Source organism: Pelobates fuscus, chromosome 8, assembly GCF_036172605.1.
Source record: "Pelobates fuscus isolate aPelFus1 chromosome 8, aPelFus1.pri, whole genome shotgun sequence".
In the NCBI taxonomy this organism is placed as follows: Eukaryota; Metazoa; Chordata; class Amphibia; order Anura; family Pelobatidae; genus Pelobates; species Pelobates fuscus.
In genome coordinates, this window is record NC_086324.1 from 23,955,358 (window position 1) to 23,967,738 (window position 12,381).

At 40.0% G+C, this 12,381-nt stretch overlaps 1 protein-coding gene across 1 annotated transcript in view; it reads left to right on the forward strand.

Moving 5' to 3' along the window:
- The window catches only part of ARHGAP15 (Rho GTPase activating protein 15), a 473,358-nt gene that overhangs the window by 441,890 nt on the left and 19,087 nt on the right, over nucleotides 1-12,381 (forward strand). Inside the window, exon 14 of the mRNA XM_063429376.1 lies at nucleotides 135-240. Coding sequence (XP_063285446.1) covers nucleotides 135-240 — 106 coding nt within the window. The remainder of the gene's footprint in view (nucleotides 1-134; nucleotides 241-12,381) is intronic.

Here is a 12,381-nt window from a genome sequence, read left to right on the forward strand (position 1 = left end):
CATAGGGAGGTCAAAGTCTAGGGTTATCGTCATGTCTGTACCCGGTGTAACCTCTATAGTTAGTCTACTGATAAATGTCAATGTGCTGCTCAATAGATTGCAATTCTGAAGAATATCCTTTTTGTTTCCCATAGAAGTTCAAGACAATGATGAGCGTGTGAAAGCTATGAGGATCCTTGTAAAAATGTTGCCACCCTCCAACCATGACACAATCAAAGCCCTGTTTGAACATCTCAGGAAGTAAGTTTGCTGGTATCCTTGACTTCATACCTGCATTATGTTTTGTTTTCCCATATATCGAACGAACTAGATTGGGTGCTCCACTGATAATGCTTTATTAACAAGCATATATCACAGGGTCTGCACTAATCCGCACTGGACCAGACTTTACTTTGTAATCTAAGTTGCCAAATGATGTCTGTTGCATTTTTCTGGTACTTACTTTTCAGCAAAGACATCCCAAATTAGACAATCTGTGCATTTGGCTTTGTCAAATAATGGAAGCAAGATGAACAAAACAAGCCGATCAATTAATAAAGGAAATTTTTTATTACTTTATTTTTTGTTTAAATGGCAATATAAGCATATAACCATTACTACTACTACTACCGTTAGAGAAGGCGCTGATACATCACTACGACCCACAGGACTCTCAGTCTATAATTGCTGTGCGGATTTGGACACTGATGGATAATGGATAGCAAATAGATCACCAATGCAGATGTTCACTTCCATTAGCTGAGTTGCAATATGGAGTCCAGGCTTAGGTATCGAGTGAACCCTGATTTTGGCTAAACCACTTGAAAGATGGTTTAACACGATTCAGGGATCCAGTAAATAACCCCTATAATATACATAGGGTACTGAAAATGCTCCAAGGAACACTATAGCATTAAGAGTACAAACCTGTATTCCTAACATTATAGTTCCCCTGTCCCTGGTTATATACATAGTGGTAATCAAAATTATTCAACCCCCATTGAAAATCAGATTGATTGTCAAACTTTACAGAATTTCCACTGTTTGCGATAAACAAGTCAAACAAAAGCAATTGAAATAGCTCAACACAACAAATTCTTCAACTGGTTCCCAAATTCAACTGAAAATGCAACTTATAATGACTTCTGCTTGTAATCATTCCGCATTTATGGCCTACATTTCATAATGCAACGTATACCATTTTGGTAGTGAAGGAGTTAATTTAAAAAAAAATGCATCTTTTTAATTCAATTTGGAAAATGTAAAACGCTAAGTGGAGGTCAGTATCAGTGGAGGCAGCTATGAGTAGCATACAGACATTAAACCCTTGAGGACACAATTTCAGAAATAAAACGGATCATGACGGAATATTTCCGTCATGTGTCCTTAAGGGGTTAAAGACAAGGGTACTATGAAAACCTGCTGATATGTATTTTGAGTTATTTTAACAAAGCTTAACAGTTTTTATCAACAAGCATGTGTCAGGGTACCTGAAGTCTCTACCTCGGAGGAGGTTAGACTTCCCGACGTCCGTTCTCTCAGCGGGGCTGATTCATCCAATCCTCACAGCTCTCATAGTCATTCCCACGCCGGCCGCGAGAACCCCACTTCCTTTTATGACACGACGCTCAGGAGCCGACGTCATGACGGCAATCACATCCCGACCTGTCAATCTGGTTCGGAACAACGAATCAGGGCTCGGCAAGGGCGGTGTCATGAATTAGAGAACCAGGGTATAAAAGAGGGATGTGTGTAATGGTTCATTGCCCTGTCGTGGTTCTAGCTTGTCTGGTTCCTCAGTGCTCTCTTGTTTATCGTTCTATTTGGTTTTGACTCGGCTTGTACTATCGTTCCTGTTTACCTCTCGTGTCCTTTGACCTCGGCTTGTCTCTCGCTTACCTGTTCTCTCGTTCCCTCGACCCCGGCTTGTCTTTGACTATTCTCTGCTTTCTCCTTACGTTAGTCCGGCCATTCTAAGGTCCGGTATACGTACATCTCTCCTGTTCGTACTCTGCGTGTTGGATCCCTGTCCCGATCCTGACATTACGACAGGGCCATGGATCCTGCAGGTACAAACGCTCAGCTTGGTTCACCTGACTCAAGGTTTGAAGCCATGGACCATAGAATGGACCAAATGGCTCTAGCGCTGCAAGCATTACTATCCCATCCGAGTAATCAAGCAGAGGAGATGCGTACTCCATCTATCTCTCTTGCTAACACAGGCCTAGAGGTAGCCACAGGGGGAATTTCTTCCCGTGTTACTTCTCCTTTACGGTATGGCGGTGCTCCGGATACTTGTCGTGGTTTCCTAAACCAGATAGGAATTCATTTTGAATTACAACCCCGCGCCTATCCTACAGACAGGGCGAAGGTTGGATTCATAATATCGCTACTCATTGACAAAGCTCTTAGATGGGCTAACCCTCTGTGGGAAAATGATAATCCAGTAGTCTATAACTATAATGCGTTCATTACTACGTTTAGGAGGACTTTTGACCCTCCAGGGAGAAAGGCCAGTGCTGCTAGATTACTATTACGTCTTAGACAGCATAGTCTAACCCTTGTGGATTATGCGCTAGAGTTCAGATCCTTGGCGGCAGAGGTCAAGTGGAATGAACAAGCCTATATGGACGTATTTCTGAACGGATTGTCAGATGCGATCTTAGACGAGGTTGCCACAAGGGATCTTCCTGAAAATTTAGAGGAATTAATTTCATTTATTTCTCGTATAGATGAGCACATGAGACAGAGGCAGAACACTCGTGATTATGGCTATAGACCTTCCTTAAGACTAACTCCCGCATTTCAGAATTCTGAATCTACTATTCTAGCTCTCCCAGAACCTATGCAGATTGGTAACACTCACCTTTCAGAGAATGAAAGACAATATAGGAAAAGGGAGGGTCGGTGTATGTATTGTGGAGTAGGAGGTCACCTACGCCTTAATTGCCCTAACCGTCCGGGAAACGCTCGCACCTAAGTTTCTCCAGAGGACAGGCCTTGGGTGTTTCTATTTTGTCCTCTACATATGATTACAGGGATCATAGGCTACTATTACAGGTTTCTTTAACTTGGGAAAAGGGAGTACTTAAAGCTATGGCATTAATAGATTCCGGAGCAGCTGAAAGCTTTATTGATCAAACTTTTGTCAAGAAACATGCTATCCCATCTCAGTTAAAGGAGACCCCCCTGGCCGTTGAGGCCATAGATGGTAGACCGTTATTAGATCCAGTTATTTCTCGTGAAACTTTACCAGTTAAACTAACCATTGGTATTTTACACGAGGAGGAGATTTCTTTCATGCTTATCTCATCCTCTTCAGTTCCTATAGTTTTGGGGTATCCCTGGCTTAAAAAGCACAACCCTACTATTGATTGGGAACAAGGTGAAATACTCTCTTGGGGTCAGGGTTGCCAGAAAGGTTGTGTACAGAAAGTCTCACCGTTGTGCCTAGTGGACACACCTAGCAACTCTAACAAGCCCACAGATTTACAGATACCTTCCCAGTATCAGGATTTAAAGGCAGTCTTTGATAAGAGGAAGGCTGATACTTTACCTCCACACAGGTCCTTTGATTGTAAGATTAATCTCCTACCTGGTACTATGCCCCCGAGGGGTAATGTATATCCTCTATTCGCTAAGGAGAACTTAGTCTTAGAGGAGTACATTCAGGAGAATCTAGACAAAGGCTTTATTAGGAGGTCCTCTTCTCCAGCCGGAGCCGGTTTCTTTTTCGTAGATAAAAAAGACGGCACACTACGGCCTTGCATTGATTATCGGGGCTTGAACAAGATAACAATCAGAAATGCTTATCCGATTCCCCTGATTAATGAGCTATTTGATCGCCTGAAAGGTTCTAAGATTTTTACCAAGTTAGACCTGAGGGGAGCTTATAACTTGGTGAGAATTCAGCAGGGTGATGAATGGAAAACGGCTTTCAATACCCGGTATGGCCACTATGAGTACACGGTAATGCCCTTCGGGCTTTGCAATGCTCCTGCTGTATTCCAGGACTTGATTAATGAGGTTCTTAGGGAATTTCAACATGAATGTGTTATAGTTTATTTGGATGATATACTAATACATTCTAAAGAGCCTGAAATTCATCACAAACAAGTCAGAAGGGTATTGCATAAACTTCTACAGCATGGGTTGTACTGCAAATTGGAGAAGTGTAGCTTTGACCAATCTCAGGTAAATTTTCTTGGTTACGTTATTTATGGAGAGGGGTTTAAGATGGACCCTGTTAAACTCCAATCTATCTTGGATTGGCCATTGCCCAAGGGACTCAAGGCCATTCAGAGATTCATCGGTTTCTCGAATTACTATAGGCGCTTCATTAAGGGATACTCGTCTATTATCTCTCCTATTACCAACATGACTAAACAGGGTGCTGATACTAAGACATGGTCTCCAGAAGCGCTTGTTGCTTTCAGTACTCTCAAGGAACAGTTTGCCTCAGCACCGATATTAGTCCATCCAGACACATCTTTGCCTTTCTTACTCGAGGTAGACGCCTCAGAGACAGGTGTAGGCGCTATTCTGTCCCAAAGGTTAAGTTTGAATAAACCACTGCATCCATGTGTTTTTTTTTCTAGGAAATTGTCTGGGCCTGAGAGCAGGTATGATATTGGTGACAGGGAACTGTTAGCGGTAATTTTGGCTTTAAAGGAGTGGAGACACTTGTTGGAAGGGACTTTACACCCGGTTACTATTTTGACGGATCACAAGAATTTGTCATATATAGGGGAAGCCAAGCGATTATCTGCCAGGCAGGCTCGTTGGTCTTTGTTCCTTACTCATTTCAACTATGTTCTCACTTATAGACCTGGTTCTAAGAATTCTAAGGCCGATGCATTGTCCCGCCAACATGAACCTTCTACTATGCCTGATATGGTTTTTTCTTCTATAGTTCCCAAGCGTAATATTATTGCCAGCACTAGCATTAAGATTCACTCTCCGTTGCTGGATGAGATCAAGAAGTTACAACATCTGGCACCCGGACCTATTCCGGGGGACCGTTACTTCGTTCCTCCTAAACTCCAACTGGAACTTATGCAGTGTTTTCATAACAGTAAATTTGCCGGACATCCTGGCATACGCAAGTCATGTTCTCTGATTTCTAAAGATTTCTGGTGGCCTTCATTACGTAAGGATCTTAAGGAATTCGTCGGGGCATGTGATGTCTGTATGAGGACTAAACAACCTCATACGCTTCCATGTGGGCTTTTGCAACCCCTAGAAATTCCTGTGAAATCATGGTCCTGTCTGGCTATGGACTTCATCGTTGATTTACCGGTTTCTAAAAGACATACGGTTATCCTCACAGTAATTGACAGGTTTACCAAAATGGCTCATTTTGTACCTCTGCTCAAATTGCCCTCTTCTCCCGAATTGGCTGAAATTTTCGCGAGGGAGATTTTTCGTTTACATGGGATTCCTTCTGAAATCGTTTCTGATAGAGGTTCCCAATTTGTTTCCCGGTTTTGGAGATCCTTCTGTTCCCAGCTTGGTATCAAATTACATTTTTCCTCTGCCTATCATCCCCAGTCCAATGGGGCTGCCGAGCGCACCAACCAAAAGGTTGAACAGTTCTTGCGTTGTTTTGTTTCTGAACACCAGGACGATTGGGTCGGTCTGATTCCTTGGGCGGAGTTTGCGCACAACAACAGTGTTTGCGATTCTACTCGTTCTAGCCCCTTTTTCATGAATTATGGCTTCCATCCTTCCGTTCTTCCGTCGGCCTCCCCCTCCCAGGGGATACCGTCGGTTGATATTCATGTTGCCAATCTGAGAAAGTTGTGGGATCAGACTCGACAAATCCTTGTTCATAATTCCATGTTGTCCAAACGACACGCTGACAAACGCAGAAGGGTGGCTCCTGTATTCTCTCCGGGCGATAGGGTATGGTTGAGTACCAGAAACATCCGCTTGAAAGTTCCTTCCATGAAATTTGCTCCTCGTTTCATAGGTCCTTACAGGGTTCTGTCTCGGATAAATCCTGTTGCATATCGTCTGGCTCTTCCGCCTGCTTTACGCATCCCGAACTCCTTTCATGTTTCTTTATTGAAGCCTTTGGTATGTAACAGATTTTCCTCCACTGTGCCTTCCCCTCGTCCTGTCCAGGTTGAGGGTCAGGAGGAGTATGAGATCAATTCCATTCTCGATTCTCGAATTTCTCGGGGGAAGGTGCAATATCTTGTGGACTGGAAAGGATATGGTCCTGAAGAGAGGTCTTGGGTGGTCCAGGAGGATGTGCATGCTCCTCGCCTTCTCAGGGCTTTTCATGCTCGCTTTCCGTCTCGCCCCGGTTCCTTCCGCCCGGTGGGCGTTTCTGAGGGGGGGTACTGTCAGGGTACCTGGAGGAGGTTAGACTTCCCGACGTCCGTTCTCTCAGCGGGGCTGATTCATCCAATCCTCACAGCTCTCATAGTCATTCCCACGCCGGCCGCGAGAACCCCACTTCCTTTTATGACACGACGCTCAGGAGCCGACGTCATGACGGCAATCACATCCCGACCTGTCAATCTGGTTCGGAACAACGAATCAGGGCTCGGCAAGGGCGAAGTCATGAATTAGAGAACCAGGGTATAAAAGAGGGATGTGTGTAATGGTTCATTGCCCTGTCGTGGTTCTAGCTTGTCTGGTTCCTCAGTGCTCTCTTGTTTATCGTTCTATTTGGTTTTGACTCGGCTTGTACTATCGTTCCTGTTTACCTCTCGTGTCCTTTGACCTCGGCTTGTCTCTCGCTTACCTGTCCTCTCGTTCCCTCGACCCCGGCTTGTCTCTGACTATTCTCTGCTTTCTCCTTACGTTAGTCCGGCCATTCTAAGGTCCGGTATACGTACATCTCTCCTGTTCGTACTCTGCGTGTTGGATCCCTGTCCCGATCCTGACAGCATGGCAATGAGCCCAACGTTAAGAATCAAAAATAAAGATGGAAGGATAGTAACAACTAATCAAGAGGCTTTTGTGTAATAGATTTTGTAGTTTTTTTTTTAAAGTTTTACCTTTGAGAAGATCAGGACACATTTTATACCCTCCATCCTCTATGAAATATATTTCAGTTTACGAAAGACAGCAACTTTAACACTGTAATGGAAGAGTCTAAGGATATAGGATATTTATGGTACAACTTTTAATTTAACCATTTGATGGGACGTATCTAACAAACAGTAGGGAGAGCATCATGCTTAGATGTTGAAGTTATGCTCAGCATATATTGATTTTTTTTCTATGCAGAGTCTATAACCAGCAGCAGGATCCAATCAAAGTGTGGCTAAACTCCATTACCTCACAGAGTCACTCTCTAATTGGAGCCTGCTGTGGGCCACTTTGAAGGGAAATGAAGAAATCAACACATGGAGCAAGTAATGATTTTAGTTCCTCCTAAATATCTTTGCAAAGTTCATTTAACCCCTTGCTGCTAGATGAAATGGTTCAATAAACCCCCTGACAGCATTATTTTATTCGTCTTGTTCTGAAAACTATTTAAGAACCTTCTCATTTTTAATGTTTACTCCACGCATTCAACTCAAAATTAGAAGGTACGCCTGCTTGAGACCAGGTGATATAATCAGTTCTACAACATCCAAGGGTGCTTTTTTCTACAACCTTGCCTTGAATCTTCACTCTAAATGAGAATTGGCATAAGTTACTAGAATTTCTCTTTTTAACCCCTTAACCCCTTAAGGACCAAACTTCTGGAATAAAAGGGAATCATAGCATGTCACACATCAGTAGTAATAAAAATGTGCTTGTATGATGGAACACATTTGAGGAGGTGCGTACGGTTTCCCTAACCCTTAAAAAGTAGTGAAGCCATTAAGATACATTGGGACTCAATACATTGTTGACTACTGACACATAATAAAATCTTTAATTTAACATACTCCTCCATATTTCAGACTTATGACTGCGAAACATTGACTAGGAGGGTATTAGAACATGGTAGACAATAGATGGCTTTCCAAACAACATGAAACCTTTTTTCCCCTGCGGGTCTGATGAGGGGCTCTAAATTAGGACTTCAATAACTGAACTATTGTACCCAATGTGCTGCAATACAAGAGTCACACAGAAACCACTCAATACACCCACAATGTGTTCTGGAGAATCCAGGTATTGAGATAATAATTTTGGTTCTTTTTTGGTATTTTACACACAAATTCTTACCATACTGCCCAATATAGACTTTTGTGAACTAATTCTAACAGAAAACATTTGAGTAAAACAAATAATTGAATGGAACAATCAGTATTTTTTTTTACAGTGATGTCGTGTATTTTACAGATCTTTTCTTTCAAAAGTAATCATTGGGAAACAGTAATGAAATATGTCTATGATTTTTCACTAATTGAATTTTTTTTTTAATAGCATTCCCTTAAAGCAGAAAGACATTGAGACATTGATTGTATATGTTTTTCTACAACGATTATGTGAGATCTTTGTCAATCATGTAATACAGGCCATTTAAAACATTGATTATATAGTCATGGAATGTATATTGAGTGAACACATGTACATAATTAAGAGTATAGCAGATGCCAGCATTATTGATGATCAGAACATGCCAATTAATCTCTCGTATTAATTTTAGTTTTGTACATCTATTATAATTTATCTCTTTTTTTTGTTGTTTTATTTTATGCCATATATTTATTTGGATTATTTTTATTTATTTTTTTATCATTTGAAATTATGTTATATTGTAGCTTATTTTTCTTTTCAAGAGTTCTTATTACTTTAACCCCTTAATGACAAATGATAGGCAAATTAAATTATATCAGGATAATATAGTCCTGACTCTAAGAGAGGATAAATACTTGCTGTTCCACATTTTCTGTCTAGCCCATTGCATATCAACAATCATATAATTTGTTGCATGTGGTATTAATGAAATTAATTAAAAATTCATCTTGAAACTTGTGATAAGTTAATAGCACCGTAGCTTCAAATGGTAAATAAACAGCTACTGACATAGGAAAACATTTCACACTTACAGTGATAATGTGCATCTAATGTGTTAGACTTTTACCTCCGGCACAGGTAAATATGAATTCTCTGTCCGTAAATGACGACTTCTTAGTGTGATCAGATTTAACAAGGATTTTCCAGTTTTATAAAACACGCAGTATTCGCATTGCTAATATGTGAAATCTCACCAGGAGTAGAGTGATTGAGGGTGAGATTACCTGGAGGTAGTCTACATTCTTTAAGAATTACATCTTCAAAATTTATTTATTTTGATGTCGCTGTTGTCGGAGTGAAACTTTGTATGGTAATAAGAAAACATTTCCCAGCTGGTCACATTTAGGATATATAGGTCCTGCAAATGCCTATGAACCCCCAATACGTATATAGCCTAGGTCTTATATGTTGTGAGATAGAGCAGGTTTATAGACCTCTCACCTGTTTAGTTAACTCACAAAATAGAGAGGGCATAATCATTGAGCTACTGATAGTCAATAAAATGCAGCACCCATTTTTAAAAAATAATTTTTAAACTATTTTGAAATACTAAACGTCTGATTGGCCTGTGAATTTAAACACTTGTAGGCGATGTAGTGTTTCATAAATGTTTCAGTGTTATACTTTATATATTTTCAGGTCTGTCTCAACTCTAAATTGTATGTATTGTATGCCTGAAATTTAACTCTGAGCTAGCCCCTTCAAGGGAACCCTATAGTCACCAAAACAATTTTACCTTAATAAAGCAGTTTGGGGGTTTAGACCATGCCTGGTCTCACTGCTCAATTCTCTGCCATATAGGAATTAAATCACCCTTTTTCTGTCCATGCAGCCATGGTCACACTTCCCCTGGTTGTGACTGACTCAGCCTGCATAAAAAAAATGTTTTAATTTTCAATAAAATGTTACTTTAGAAGTCTTATCCCAAGCTCTGTAAATTGAACTCTAATCACACACAGGCTCTAGTAAGATCCAGAAAGAGATAAGAAAGTCTAAATTAAACAGGAATTGCAATAAAGGATGTGCAAACATTAGATCTTACTTTAGAGGAAGTGTTCAGGAAGGCTGTCTAAATCACATGCAGGGAGGTGTGACTAGGGTGCATAAACAAAGTTATTTAACACCTAAATGGCAGATATTTGATTAGTATGACTACAGGGGTGTGATCTATATGCCAAAATGTCTTGATTTGGTGACTATAATGTCCCTTTTAGGACAGAATCAGTTATACAAGTTCTGAACCAAAACAAAACTTGGAATTTGAGCTATATGTCTGTTCAACCACAATTATATATGATGTACTCGTACCAAATTAGTTTCAGTTTTGCCGGGTCCCAGATATTGGCCTTTAAAATACAAAGAAGTAATTATGTATATCTGCACTCACGGTCTTCCAATTAGGTAGTTCTTTATTTCTTCACATAAAACAGTGCTGTACAGATGCCGATGTTTCAGTCCCAGGGCAGACAACTCAATACATATATACATACATATATATAAGATGCCAAAATACCAGAGTATTGCAGTATGCAATGATACCTTTTTTATTGGACTAACATAATACTTCAGACAAGCTTTCGAGAGTTTTCCTTTCTTCTTCAGGTCTGAAGCAATACTGATCAATCTGATAGAGTTTAACACTTAAAACAACTGATGTTAGAGAAGGGGGGCGGGGGGGTGAGAGGGGTGTCATAAGCAGTCGAAGATGTGCCTGATCAGTATTGCTTCAGATCTGAGGAAGAGAGGAAACTCTTGAAATCTTGTCTTTGAAATATTATGATAGTCCGATTAAAAAAGTATCATTGCATACTGCAATACTCTGGGATTTTGGCATCTTGACTACTGGACTAATACGGCTAATCCAGTCTACACTACTATATATATTGCGGTGTCATCAATAAAGTCCTCCTATTGTAGGAAGTGGACCATCTTCAATATTGCATCCCAGAGAATGGGTAAGATTTCTGTGTTGGAAATCTGTATAAAACTACCAGGAACTGGTTTGACTAAAACCATAGAGCCAATAGGCTATATTAGCTAAAGTACTAGGAGTGTTCCTTTAAGCAGCCAGGCAAATAGCAACTTAATGTATATACCAATTTGCCTGTCTCTCCAGATCCAGTTGGAATCCGGAATAGATTCTGTGTTTGGTATATAGGTGAATCCTATAGTTTATGACCATATGTTACTATCCAAATGGTGCTCAGTTGGAATGGCTGTATTTTAACTAGATCTGATATGAGAATTGCAAATGCTCTTGATCTCTTGTTATTTTCCCCAAAACCTCTGGTTATTTTGGCCTACCAAATAAAAATTAAGTATTTTGTTAATAACCTTGTGTGAGAAAATCATCCCTCCAAAGGCAGGCTGCCCAAGGTGTCTGCGGTTAACATATTGTTTGCGCAAACACCAGATGCAAAAGTTGCACAATACTGATATTTTCAGCCTGGAAGAGAATTACTTTTCAAAAGAAAGACTGCGGGAACAGGATGTTTACACCATATCCACTTCAACATGATGAAGTGGTTGTGATGCTTAAAGTGTCCCTTTAACGAATTGTTAGTGGAAGTGCAGAATGTATTCATAAAACATATCTCCAACTCACATGGATTGGAGATAAGAATGAACTCGGCTATATTATCCCGAGTTTTGCAAGTCAGTTCCAAACTGAATAGATTGCTTTGATTATCTGTAAAACAAATCCCGTTGCACATATTAAAGCTGGCCATTGAAGATGATATATAGAGCTTGATTTTATTTTATTTTTAATTCCGTATCATGAATATATACAAAAAAATATAAAATGTAAAAAAAAACATGTTTGAAAATAAAACAACTCAATGTTCTTTTTGTATAATAAAAAAAAGAAAAGAATTGGACTTTTTCCAAACAAATTATAGGTTTCTCATCAACCATTAAGCATCTATTTTCTTTTCTCACAATTACGCAGAGAGTGGTGGGTACGGTGGCATACACCACTCCCCTTCTGTTGCTTCTTTCAATGAAAATTGCTCAACCCAGATGTCTAGCTTGAAAAAAAAAAACTCTAGCAGCAGCATCTGTTTTACCACGAGCTCATCCAGCAAGTTGGTATAGTACAATGTTGGTACCCCAGATGTTACTAAAATGCCTTTCCCATGGTGCTTAGTCAGCCTAAAGGCTTACCGAGCATCATGGGAATTGTAGTTCAGATACATGTGAGCTGACAAGATAAGAATTCAGTACAATAGTAGCCTTGCATTAGGCAGATGCTGTAATGTCCAGAGTTTATTTTTCAAAACATATCATTTGTTGCCTTTGTCTTTTGTTAATTTTTTTCTTTTCATAATATTCTATTTTCTTTTTCTAACTTTGTGGACAGATAGTTTAACCTGCTTCTGTATCAGTACCAGTGGGATTTATTACAATATATACAATCCAACACAGACTGTA